The sequence below is a fragment of the Perca fluviatilis genome, chromosome 5, assembly GCF_010015445.1.
Source record: "Perca fluviatilis chromosome 5, GENO_Pfluv_1.0, whole genome shotgun sequence".
Lineage (NCBI taxonomy): Eukaryota > Metazoa > Chordata > Actinopteri > Perciformes > Percidae > Perca > Perca fluviatilis.
In genome coordinates this window covers 10867671-10881615 of record NC_053116.1, presented here as the reverse complement: position 1 = coordinate 10881615, position 13945 = coordinate 10867671, and the positions used below count along the sequence as shown (strand labels likewise).

At 41.0% G+C, this 13945-nt stretch overlaps 1 protein-coding gene across 4 annotated transcripts in view; it reads left to right on the top strand.

Moving 5' to 3' along the window:
- si:dkey-261h17.1 overlaps window positions 1-13758 on the top strand; it is a 39069-nt gene extending 25311 nt beyond the window's left edge. For all 4 annotated transcript variants that reach the window (XM_039801697.1, XM_039801699.1, XM_039801698.1 and 1 more), the window contains 7 exons: window positions 4909-4971; window positions 5266-5513; window positions 5758-5835; window positions 9359-9470; window positions 9635-9687; window positions 10529-10675; window positions 11908-13758. In XM_039801697.1, coding sequence (XP_039657631.1) covers window positions 4909-4971; window positions 5266-5513; window positions 5758-5835; window positions 9359-9470; window positions 9635-9687; window positions 10529-10675; window positions 11908-12099 — 893 coding nt within the window. In that variant the 3' untranslated portion in view covers window positions 12100-13758. The remainder of the gene's footprint in view (window positions 1-4908; window positions 4972-5265; window positions 5514-5757; window positions 5836-9358; window positions 9471-9634; window positions 9688-10528; window positions 10676-11907) is intronic.
- The last annotated feature ends 187 nt before the right edge of the window (window positions 13759-13945 follow it).

Below are 13945 nucleotides of genomic sequence, written 5' to 3'. Positions count from 1 at the left end.
AGGGTGAAAGATGGCAGTCACAATGACAGCATCACGTCAGGGAGAGAATGGGCAAGGCTGTGACAGATGAGTGAGGCGGGGACATGCGAAAGGAAAGCAGCTATTGAGCAGCAGAGCGACAAGAGTGCAGGATGGTGAAATCGAGCTGTGTGTAGATTTTAAAATGAACACCCTAGGATTAGCAAAGTTAAAGTATTTGGTGTGTGTGTGTGTTTGTTTTCCCTTATTTAGTTAGCCGTATTAGGGCTGGGTTAAAATAATCGATTCTCCAATTAAAATCGATCTTTGTTTGAGTGATGTGATATCTATTAATAAAATCCCCAAATCGATTTTTTAATATATGCCTTTTTACCATGGATGTGGTAATATAAATGACAGCCCTAACCCTTATCATGATAGTATCAGCATCTTAGAGTGATGTCTACACTTGCTCCAGAGAAAGGTTATGCACTCTACGTGCTGTGTGATTAGGTTTGTCATCATGAATTTATGTCACCGTGTCTGTTAGAGTATAAGGGGGAGTTGGGAAGCTTTTCCCCCAGGAAGGAGGAGAGTTGAAATGAGGTTGTCTGACAGGAAACAGAACCAAATGTAAAAACATATGATCTGGCTTTCAAAACAACTCCATTATATAAAGTGATGATGAGACACAGTCTCCCCCTCTACCTTATCATCGCTCTCCCCTGAGTCCTCTAGAGTTTGAATGCCTAGGAAATATATAGTTAGACACAGAAACTCCAACGCTCACATCTGCATTCAGCTCATCACTGATCCTCATATATGCATCTAGTGCTCCACGTTTTTATGCGTTTGTGTCTACCTCAGCCTTGTAATAGGATTTATTTTGAGCATGGACTAGATCCTGGAATTCAAGCAATAAGTGATGATGTTCAAATACACGGTTTGTCAACTCAGTATTGACTGTTCTTAATCCATTTCTCTATTTATAATTCACTACAGTCAGTTGTGAAAAGTCTTGACAAACTTCCAAAGGGTGAGGCTCTAACATGCAACCTGATAGCAAATATTTATTTAGGAGCTGCTTATGTTCCCTTGGTGTTTAATCGGAAATTAGAAGTACATGAGTACAGTTGGGACAGACCAGCAACACGTTCCAGCAGCATGTCAGCAATAACGGTTGTGGTGTTGTAAATCTTCATAGGCAGGGCAGGAAACTTGCCAGGGGCTTTGTATGCTAAATATGTAAGCAGGCATGGTGCTGTAATCCAGTGGTTCCCAACCTTTTCTGTCTGAAGTGCCCACACAGCCCTGTCAGATAAACTCACTACCCCGTCGTTGATTCCTGATGTATGTTCCAAATGTAAAACCCCTATATAAATTATTTAAAAGTGGATATTTCTTTTTTTTTTTTTCATAATTTTCATCAATGTAAAAGTCAGTTTGGTTAGCAATCATACCAATACTAGCCTACGAGGCTACTGCTAATTGGAGTAAATCCATTAAAGTTACTGTTAGCTAACTATTTTGATCCTTTCCTAGATGTTAACTGATCATTTGAACTGTTAAGTCATTACGTTTGGCTACCTGTTTAAACTCCTGTGCTCGCTTGCCAACTAGTTTTCACACTCTTACATAACAACAACACATAGTATTCAGGTGTTCCAGTTGACCTAATGTTGAGATATATATATATATATATATATATATATATATATATATATATATATATATATATATTTTATTTTTTTTAATTATTTTTTTTTTTTTAAATGAGCTACTCTCCAACTTTTCTACATACCCCCTGGCAACTACAGAAGTACCCCCAAGGTGTACACATACCCCTGGTTGGGAATCAGTGCTGTAACTTGAAGCATCCACCAAATTACATTTGTCATTTGCTGGTGAAAAATCCGCCTTTGTGCTGCCTTCAAATTGCTGTTGATTTGTCCAACCACAGGCAAAAGAATGCAGCATTTGAACTGACACTCAGCATCTTAGGCCCATATCGTATCCTCTCTTTAAGTCTATGATTTAGTTCTTTACATCTGGCATGGCTACACACCACACACCACGTCAAAGACTGGAACACCCACACTGAAAGCTTTAAGGAGGACAGCCAGGGCAGGAACTCCACTTGATGTAGCCCAGTAGTGAAGATCAGAATTGAACCCACAGGTTACATAGTCTGCAGCCTTGGCCTTGTGCTCTCTGAGCCCATTAAAAACTCTCTGGAGAGACACCAAGGTTGTGTTTATGGAGTAGGAGTGTTATGTATGTTTCTCTGTGTTTGTGTTGAGACTGGAGGTCCTTCATATTGATGCTGAGGGGCTTGGCTGGAAACACAGTGAGATTTCTCACACAGCTGTCTGATGCGTCTGTGTCCACAGCGGTGGAGTGTTTTCAGCATGTGACAGTTTAAAGGGAGTAGATGTGGGTGTATGTATGTGTCGTTCCATGTGCATTATGAGCATTTATTTGCTTTATATATCTTTATGTGTGCAGAGTCTGTGAGTTGAAACAAGAAAACCATTTAATACAATTATTTATACTTTCTAAGAAACAGAGGTAAAAAACTTTCATCATAAAACATAAATAATCAACGCTTAACTTAGTATAGTGCTTTAAAAACATTCCATAGATACTTTTTGTCTAAATAATATCTTTATATACCTAAGAGGCATAAACTGAGGTACTAGGTGGATTTACTGCTGTGGAGGCTAAACATTTTTGTCCCACATTACTCTTTTACACATAGCAGCTCAAGCCGAAGGCAGTTAGCTGAAGGCTCTAATAGCACAGTTAAACATTAATGCCCACTTACACCAGTTAAAATGGAGCACATGACCAGATTTGGACAGCGTTCAGCCAGTTGACGCCACTGTCAAGATAAAAAACACTACAGGAGGGAGCTATATATTACAGAGCCCCGTCCACAGTGCTGTACACATACTGTACTATCATGGTGGCCACTCGGCAGCTGTGAAAAAAAATGATGTAACACTATCTTTTATTTGGGGTGCTAACATTCCCACAAGGAACTTGGATTTTGTTCCAGAGTGCGTTAAATTTGGTCATGTTTACAGGATTGCAAACACACACAAAGCATCCAAATTCGCCTCATTTGTATAAATGTATCTGGTGATTAACTAAATAACTGTAGCGGTGCACCGAACACATTTTTTCCTCTGATTGCAGCATAGTTTTGGTTACATGTGAAACTGTTTACACGTTGGTTTCCTTCCATGCGGATGGGATTGTAAAGAAATGATGTTGCAGGATGAATTGGATTGCAATGCTGTCCTTGTTCGCCTCCGAATTATACCCCCAAAGTTAGTTCTCTCGTTTTAATTGGCAGCGTGATTCCTGATTCATGTTCATTCATGTTTTCCTCAACATTATCAAGATCGCTATCGACAGTAGTTGATAGTTCAAAAGAGAGACGTTGCCGTTATCTGTACATATAAATCAACATATTGTTAAGGATATTTACACGTCTTAAATATTAATCTAATGCTGGACTTCAGACGTCAAAAGGTAATTCAACCCAGGGAAGCCATTTTTTCAATTACCTTAAAAATCCACATGAACTTGGGAAATGCTTTCCTACTTTTCTTAACCTTCCTATGTCAGAAAGGTTTTAGCACCACCCAACCTAATCCCAAGATTATTACAGAAACAGGATCTCTCCCAGGAGTTGGATGTGTAGTCAGGAGGTCATGACTTCTGACTGAACTGTTTATTTGCATAGGCTGCAGACCGTAAGCATTGGTCCATATGTGACTACTAATTAGTAAGAGCCCCTGAGAACACATGCCAAATTGGTTTGGCATCTTTGGGTTGGGCATTAGGTTTGCTTCACCAGGTCAAGCTGTTCAAACCAACCCTCTGCCCTGACTTCATTCACACTAACATAAGTAACATTCCACTAAGCTTGTGCTTTACAAATTTCATCCCAAGATACCATGCATCTTTACATCAGAACAGTCATAACCGTGGGATGCAATGATGATCTAGAGTTCCAGATTTAACCTTTTATGGTACAAAACATCATCAAATCACTACAACAGAGAGGCCCCTTCCTAAACTGTATCTCCCAAAATGCTCCACTCCGCTATTGGGGTTAGGGCTTAGGTCAGGTTATGGTTTGGCGCTAGCAGAGATAATTGGTTGGGTTTAGGGTAATGTTGAGGTGTGGTTAAGCATCTCAGAAGAAGCCTGGTTGGGGGCTGGGGATAAGGTTGGGTGGAAGTTAAGGTAAGGGGAAATGCATATCGAAAGGGTAACAGATTTTGACACAACACTGCTGGTTCTGCCGATTTGGCCCATACCAACAGGCCCAGCACTTGGAGCTGAAGTAGAGGCTGTGACCGCTCAGATAGGCCATTAAGGTATTTTAAAATGCTTAGCACCCAATTGCAACAATTTGAGTCAAAACTCCTTATCAAAGTCATAACTCAGTACAACTTCAACACACAGACAAATCCCAGAAAAAGACACTGCTTACTCCAGGTTTTACCTAAGAATCGTCAGCTTTTTACGTTTTCTTCCGCATCAAAGTAATCCATTGATAGTTGTCCATGATTACATTGCAAACAAGTACTGCTAAAGCTAATTTGTCATTGTTTAATGGTGCCAGTTGTAACCCACACCTAATGAACTGTGTCCATGGCAATGTTGTACTTCCTGTTTGCATTCCCAAAGCCACAGATGTCTCAATTTTGTCTGATGGTGGGCCCACAATGTGACAGAATGGCACTACAAGATTAAATAAATGTAGCAAAGGCTAAAATTGCCTGTTATAATCATGCAATCTGTATCTGCTTATCTTACCTGGAAAATGATGTTAAAGTTAATGTTAAGAGCATTGATTCATCTGATGAAAGTCAATGTGTTTAAGTTGCTGTCCCTCTCTCTCTCTGTGTCTCACTTGCCCTCCTTTTCTTGCAGATGAGGTGATGTGTCAGGATGATGCAGCAACAGATCCCACAGATGCTCCAGACGCCACTGCAGGTAGGAGCCTTGATAAATGTGCATGAGACTTTAAGTCATCATGGGGTCTGAGCCTGGACCTCAACTTTATGCAAATGAGGAACGGGCAACACCCAGCTTATCGAAAGTCGCCACAGTGCTGTCCAAATGCATTGCCCAGCGCTGCTTACATAGACAATGAATGGGAAGCGTGGAAATGACGCTTATTAACCATAAGAGAGCCTATAATGCCGTAGTGACACAACAAGTGACAAACCTTGATACATCCACTGTGTGCCTGTGTATAAAAGCATTGTCCTTGGATTGTGTTCTTAGTGACGGCCACTGCAGCTCCAGATGCTGCAGGTCCAGATGCCACAACTCCAGATACTACAGCTCCAGCTTCACATGCTGCAGATCCAGATGCTGCCACTGCTGCCCCAGATGTAGGTGCTTCTACCACTGGAGAATCTGCTAATCCCGCTGCCTCTGTAGATGATCCAATCCAAGCAACCATTGTAAACATTGTACTCGGCGACTTAGAGACCACTGCTGTCGTCACGGACGTCCCCCACACTGTGGTGGTGAGTACCATGTTCCTGGTGCTTCTCTACTTTTGGACTTTTCAACATCTGGAGTTAGTATTGGCATCAGTATAAAATAAAACTTAACAATTTCACAGACATTTTTGTAAAATATACCACTTTTGTTTTAAAGGATGCTTGTTTTGATAAAGACTGATGTTGTGGTTGCAACCATATTTGTAAAGTGTGCTGTCTTCTCCTGACCTCCAATGTCTCTGTGACCTGGCTTCCTGTCTCCACACAGCCTGATGTGATGTGCGTTGGAAAAGAGGACGTTCCAGAAAGTAATGCTGTCAAGGTTGAGTTGGCAACAAATGATTGTGTGAGTATGAGTTTATCTCTTTATATAGATATTTGGGTCAATATCGATGCTATGTTATGACGTATTTATGACAGGTCATATTGTATTGCTTAATTGTTGTAACACAAACATCTCAGACAGTGCTAACCTAGCATCAAAAGTTTCATCATTTACCGAATCACACTAAATGACAACATTCAGAAACATTCATAAAGACTTCTGCATGTTCATGACCGGTGTCATGTGATGGTTTTTCAACTTTCAACTTTATTGATATTGTCCCCGAGGGGCAATCTGCAATCAGACACACAGCACAACAAAAGACAGCAAAAGTAAATCCACATTAAGAGGAGCACTGAAAATAAGCAAATGGAATACATAAATCACATCATTTTAAGTAGTTATGGTCCTATAATCCATCATTAAGGTGCCAGCCATTCCCTCATAAAGTGCTAGTGCAATACAATCCAGATAAATGAACACAGACATCTATAAAAATCAACCTAATAATAAAATCTGAGCAGCAAGTACCATCACAAATAAAACTACAACCAATCCATACAAATCTATACCAGTACAATCACTAATAAGACTAAAACGGAACCTAATGCCCCTATATACACACACACACACTAAGAAATACCATAGAAATAACAAGTCAGTATGATGGTAAATCTACATCCTATCACTTTTATGTCCTTCAGCTTGTACCAAAAGCCCTCCTCTACTCCCTGACAACAACAGACAGAATCGAGCTACCAACAGATGTCAGGTTTGCTGTAGTAAAACCCAAATGCAGATCGGACCAGGAGAGTGAGTCGAGCAGTTTATTTTCAGACCAGGGGAGGAAGTAGTCCAGGTAGGTTTCGGAACTGAGAGCAGCTGGCTGGTGGACTTGAGTGTGGGTCTTGATCCGAACGGGAGGCGACAGGGTCTCCAGGACCAAGATCAGAAAATCCTTTACTATGACAGGGAGATCAATAGCTACTAATAGCTAGTCTAATAATAGTTACAGGCTAGTCTCGCATTAACAGACCCTCCTATGCAGCGCTGTGGAGGTGGGTCTGGCTAGTCCACACAGCATTCTGGGATGGGAGAGGAACTTGCTCTGGTTTATTGGCATTTCTTTAAACCAATCACATTTGTTGTGGGCGGCACTAAGGTCCGCACGAAGCAGCTGCAAAGTAGCCTCGGGAAGGAACTTGTTTTGGTGGAACGTGAATGTTCAAAAGTTGTTTTAGTCGTGCAACAGAAAACTCAGATTGGACAGATAGTCTAGCTAGCTGTCTGGATTTACCCTGCAGAGATTTAAATTCCAACACAAAGAAAGTGGAAGGAAACGGACATCGGCAAAAAGACATGCAGCCGGCGGAATTTCCCTCGGCACCGGAGTGGAACGTCGTGGATACAGACTAGTTGCAGGCTAAAAACACAGGCAAGAAATTGAGAACTTACGCTATACTGGTAGCTGTTTAAACGTACGCAGTACTTCATAACAATCCAGCGGGGAGTGGGTGTCTGGCTGTTCCTGAAGTACCGCTTTCGACGAGAGGATGAGGTTCGGGTGTGGTGATTGGGTCAGCGTCAGGTGTGTGGAAGGCCCAGGCCAGGAACGCCCTAAACCAGCTGCCAGGGGAGACATAAGGAGAGACACGCAGAATAGACAGACCCCACCAATCATACTTCAGATAAAGACAAACAAAGAAAACACAATCACTCACATACATAAGTGTTACGGCTGGGAATTTGTGACAACAGCTGAGATTTTGGCACGCGACATTTAAGACCGCCGTGAAACGAGAGAAGAGAGCTGAGCCCGGTTACCTTCTAGTGGCACGTTCCTTTTACCAAAAGCTTATCTGGCCCCCTACACCTTGGGCGTAGAGGAGGTGGCTTACTCCACTTAAAGGAAGAAGATGAATGTGTTTTGAAGGGCTACAGTTGGAAATATGGCCCTGATAAAGGCAGATCTTTTCGCAGACATTCCTCAGGCGTTGGAAATCTTGAGACTGTGTCCCTGGAGGGAGACAAATGAAGAGGAGGGCTAACGTTTCTTCTCTTGCTCTGGGGTCCTTACGAAAAAAGGAGAAAGAATAGCAAGGGTGTGGCTTCTTTCTCTGTTTTTATTTTTTTAAAGCCTTTAATAATACACATAGAGATGTTTTTCAGGAACGGGTGAGATATATGTCATATTTGGAGCCGTGTACAGTTTTACCTTTCACTGTTAACTCCTAATTGTGTGCGCAGTGGTTAGATAATGCCTCAAAGCCCATGAAACACATGATATATAAATAGTCATTGTTACGTTGTACAGTATGCCAGTCCAGGTGCACCTAGCCGAGGCAGCAGGTCAGATCCCAGTCCGCATAGTTAGCCAGTTAGCCTCTATCTGGGTCATTACTGTCATCCACAGAGCCAGGGCCATCTGCAGAAGTCATATGTCCAACTCAACCCACAAAAAAAACACAAACAACACCCCCCCAACCCTCCCATTATTATTTTTTTTTTAAAAAAAAAAAAAAAAAAAAAAAAAATATTTAATATATAAAAAACCCTTTTAAAAAAAAACACCCTATAAAAATAAAAAAAATTTAATAAAGCTATGACCTTCTGAATTAGTTGAAAATAAGAAAGGTCTTTTTCAAACCTCTCTAAATCCCAAAGTCATAATCGGTCACTAAAAAAGGCAGCATTTAACTCCTCTCTTCACACATTATTTCAGTATCAAATGAATGTGTGTGTGTGTGTGTGTGTGTGTAAATGCAAACCAATTGCAACTCATCTGAACTCCAGCCACGGGTGCAGGAAGTTGTAATGGGTCACAAGTGACAACAGACATATGGAGAAGAGAATGGGTTCCGTTCCATGATTTAGCCGTTCAAGTTCCTCCCTCCAGAGTTCCTTCCTCCGTGCCTCAAAGATCTGGGTGTTTCAGCAGAGTCCAGCTGTGGGCCCACTCCCAACTAACTGAGGATTCAGGGTTTGCGCACAGTGGTCTTCTGGGAACACTGAGAGTTGTCTGGATCACATTACAGAAAATGAAGCGTGTTCCCAAGTCGCAAAGCTTAAAGTTGTGCAATGAGGTGATATCATAGTTCAGGGTTGAAGGTGGGAGAAAGAAGGTGTGGTCAGCACATTTTCTATCCAACTGCATTTTGTCTCCATGACTCACACAAAGGCCTATGTGCGCTGATGGTCAACGGGGGAAAATTCAGGAACATACATTGGATTGTTGGCCCCAATGATCATCCAAAAGAGATACAATATAATATAATCTATAATCTGGGTATGTAGGAAGCTACACCGAAAATGTGAAATTTGTTCAGGCTTTTGCAAGTTTGCCCCAATCACAAATATACACCGTGGACTACTATACATACTATTTTTATCGTACTATGTGATGCACTTTGAGAGGCATGATTTCATAAAATGTGCTGCACAAAATGGTTCAAATTAAGTTTAGAGTCTGCATTAATCCTCTTGAGTTTTTTAAGACAGCTATTGTGAATTAGTACTGCACTGACACAGAAATCCTTTCTTATAGGAAGCATCTAAACTCATTTTAATGGCGAACCCTGCAGGCTGGTGCTCCAAGGAAAAGTGTAATCTAAAACTCTTCCAAGAAAGCAACACGCTGCTTGTGGCCAGTGACGATGGTGGGTATTAAAGGCGTCCTTCAAAATATAATAACTTGAACATGCACAATTTTCATTTATTTGTGACACTATCATACATTATTGTGCTATTATGTTGCAGAAAATACAACATAGACCTGATTAGTTAAGTACTGATATATTTCTAATATTCACTTCCCCTGCAGCTCCGTTGGCGTCTTTGGCTAGAACACTCGAGAGTGAACATTTGAAAGACAAGGTAAGAGTACTAAGATGCTACCAGCTTGAGTATGATGGTGTGGAGGTAAAATAACCACAATTCCTTTACTGCAAGGCTTGCAACTAAAATTAACTTGTATCTCATGTCCTAAATCCATACTTCAGTTAGGGCTGGGCAATATATCGATATGATATCGATAAATGAGACTAGATATCCTCTTCAATTTTGGATATTGTAATATCGTGATATGACACACGTGTTGTCTTTTCCTGGTTTTAAAGGCTGCGTTACAGTTAAGTGAAGTCATTTTCTGAACTTCCCAGACTGTTCTAGCTGTTTTATTATTTGCCTTTACCAAGTGGGTAAAGGCAAATAATAAAACAGCATATCCACATTACTGATGAATATTTTTTCAAAAATGTCATTGTGTAAGTGTTTTGTGAAAGCACCAATAGTAACCTCGACAATATCGCCGAAATATCCATATGGTAGTTGGTCAAAAATATCGTGATATTTGATTTTCTCCATATCGCCCAGCTCTACATTCTAATTCTATATAGTATGCACCAAGTATTCATCATAGTATACAGTTTTTTAGTAGTTTGTATACAAAAACAACAACATACTTTACCATGTTAACAGGAAATTATGAATACGTGTTACGGCAACTTTGGAAAGAAAGTAAAGTATCTTTCTTAAGATTTAATGCTTTTTGTTTTCTTAGAGCTACTTAAATTTTTTTGTAGCTGTGAGCAGCTGCTCCATTTCTTTTGTGCATTGCATTGTGGGAGAACGGTGTCCATCAACAGACGACTGATTTTGCATGGTTTCAAATCCACACACATACTTCTTTTGACCTATCTCTTTGACCTGTTTGCAGCTGGGTGTGACAAAGACTGAGACCCCGTCATCATCAGGTTCCTCTGTCTTTGTGGGAATTCTGGTCACTGGTCTGCTTGCCGCCCTTGCAATCGTTGTAGGTTACCTCAAATGCCCACGCAGGTCCGACGCCAAAGGAGTGAGGCTGGTAAGCAAATTTTTCTGAATAAATCTACAATATAGGGCACTGTATTTTTCCACTGTGGACCTTATTTACTTGCTTTCTGGTTTACGCGTTCATGCAGTCTCTACGGGAGTTGCCTTTCAGTGGTGCATTATTCAGCACAGAGCCCATAAATAGAAAATCATTGCGTAGATTTTGCCTTTCCCTCTGCAGATCCTGCATAACGTTTGTTTGATCAGGTTTGCAACGATTCTAACTTGTTCATTGGAAATGTTTCTTTCTCCTAATTTTTAACACTGATCCGAGCGACTTTGCACAGTGACCTGTAGGTGTGTTTTATCGTATGTATGTCATTTTTTGAAAATGTGTTTTGCAGGTTTTTGCCGTCAGATCCCTCAATATAGATTCAGTAACACTATGCATCGTTCTTCTCAAGCTGTGTTTCATCTTTTACTGCATCTGAAATCACAACAGCACTATTTCCTTCCAATTGGAATCCATTGCTGCCAATGTTTTAATTAGGGAATGTTGCTGGCCAGCTATCAGAGGGAATACGCAGAGAATGACTGAGTTTGCGTTATCCAAATACCCACACCCTGCTCTCTGCTGCCTTATTCATCTGCAGAGCTCACTGTTTCATCTACTAGCCAGACACAGCTATTTCTCTGTACTACTCGCAGGATCACATAACAGAGACCACATTAGAGGATGTGTTTGTGTGTGTTTGGTAGTGGAAGGGTGTGGGGGTCAGTGCATGGATCTGTGTGCTTGTGTGTCTTCATATGCATGACAGAACTGTGTCTGATCATCAAATCAGATGCTTCATTTTTATTTTTATTTTTATTTTTTTTATCCCTGCATAACACATCAGCACAGTTAACCTGTTGGTAACACAATACGCAACATGATAGCGCATTGTAAGTATTTTTATAGTGCATTATAGACATTGGCTTAAGAAAAAAGACAGTGAGTGACCAGCAATTATAAAGTATAATAGAACTTCTCCTTAGAAGTCATTATACAATGCATTATAATGTGTTATGGTTATTGTTAAAAAACATTTAGAATTTTCATGAGTGCTTATAACTATACTTATACAGCGCTATAAGTCCAGTGTACACGTTCATAGAAAAGAGGGGGCAGCTGCAGAGTGTGCACTCTTCCTTAAAGCAATAAGTACCCTGACACCCAGCTGTTGTTGAAATGTTCTATCTAGCCGTCCCATGATGAGTTGTTTATTTGTGCTGCATTTGCAGGCAGAGGAGGCCTATCCAGCAGATCAGGAAAACCAGGGGAACACTCTTGTATCTGTGGCTCCCCTCAACCCCCCTCCGGAAACTCCGGAGAAACCCAGCGTAAATGGAGAGTCCCCCGAGGAAGCCAAGACCCAGCCTCCTCCTCCCACCAACGGCCACTCCACCACCAAGACAGCCGACACCGAGCTGTAAAATAATCCACACATAATTGCAGCCCAGGAACTACCCCCACAAACACAAACACACACACACACACACACACACACACACACATACACACACACACATGCCTATGCAAATGCACCCCGCCCCCACCTTCTGCATCCACTCCTGCCTCCTTCACCACAGAGAGTCCACAGCAAAGTGGACATCAGGGACTAGAACTATTTCCTACATCAACGCTCCTCTTGTTATAGTCCTCTTGCCTCATTCTCTTTTGGCTATGTGCCGCAATAAACATCAGGAAAACTAGTCTGACGATTATGGCGGTGACGTTGGTGATGACAAAGGCTCGGTCCCTGAGTTGTTGACGGCAGTCAGGCTGGAGACGAGAGACGGGAGATGGGCAGCTCTGGGTGGGAAGAGAGTGTATTTTAGCATTAATCACAAACTGGTTCCCATGATGACTGCAGCCTCTGGAGTCACAGCCATATGTTGTCAACACACAGCAAGGGTCTCTGCATGTCATCAGGTTCAAAGCTCCAAGCAACCCGCCACTAGTAAATCCAGCATAAGCACATCAATGAAATTGTTCCTTAGTTTATTGTAAAGCCGTGGCAGACAGAGAGGAAATAAATCACTCTGCCTTTTAAATCTGTATACAAACTCGGAGAGAAAATCCATTGGGCTCTCATCTTGTTTGTGTTATTGAGTTATTGATCAGCGCGCGAATGTGTGTGCTGCTGTCAAATCCTGCGTGTGTGTGTGTGTGTGTGTGTGCGTGTCAACGTATACTTGCATCTGTACTGTGTAATCGGCTGTAGGTATATCCATACATGCCTCTAAGCTTCCTTTGCTTACTGTATGTATGTATGTATGTTGATAACAAGTGGTTGATTTTGATCATGTATGTGAGTGAACGATGAGTCCGAAATGTACATGAGACATTAGCCAGTGTACATTTTTGTAAAATGAGTTGGTCCACCGAGATTCCCCATGGTGAGGAGGACAAAGTACTAACGTTTTTTTTGTTTTTTTTTATCACACCATTTTCTTGAAAAGGGGTAGCCGCAAGGAATTCTCCAATCTATCACTGCAAACTGTATTGAAATCAATCAACCAAAGCCAACAGGCCTCTTTACAGTGGATGTATAGTCACTGCTGAAAATCATCCAACCAACCAACAGACTCCTAAAGGCCTCGGCGCAGGGCCTCGTACTGTCAACTGTTACTTTATCAGTGTTACTCTCTTTTTAATATTCTGTGTATGCTATTTTTCTATCCGTATTCTATTGTGCAGTGTGTATAGTATGATGACTTACTTTGTCCTGTTTTGATTTTGTGTACCAACACCTTTTTATGTGCCAAAGAATTTCTTTTCATATCTTATGGTGTACTAAAATATGTACTTCTGTTGCACCCCAAATCTGTGATTTTGTTTTTGTCCTGTAAAAGCATTTTATTTTTTATTTTTATTTTTTTACTGACCTGAGATCGAATTAAAAAGGAAACTGCAATATCCCGTAGTCGACCTGGAACAAAGCAAAAAATATTCTGCTATATAAATGGGATGCTTCGCATTGATTTCTCCTTTTCGATCCATTTTGTATCTTTTCATTGCTAACATTCCAATGTGACTGTTTGGATTAAATATAAAAAAAATAAAAAGCAAAGGATGAATAACTTTTTTAACGAATTGTCATGTTTTCAGCCTCTAAGAGTGAGTGGGAAGAGCAATGGGTTTTTTTTTTAACTACAGAAACATGTGCACATGCACCCACATACATCTGTGCTCTATCACACATTGAATTTAAATCCCATGCAGCCCATAAGGTCACACAGCTGGTTTGCATAAGCGGTAGTAATGACATCACTTCAC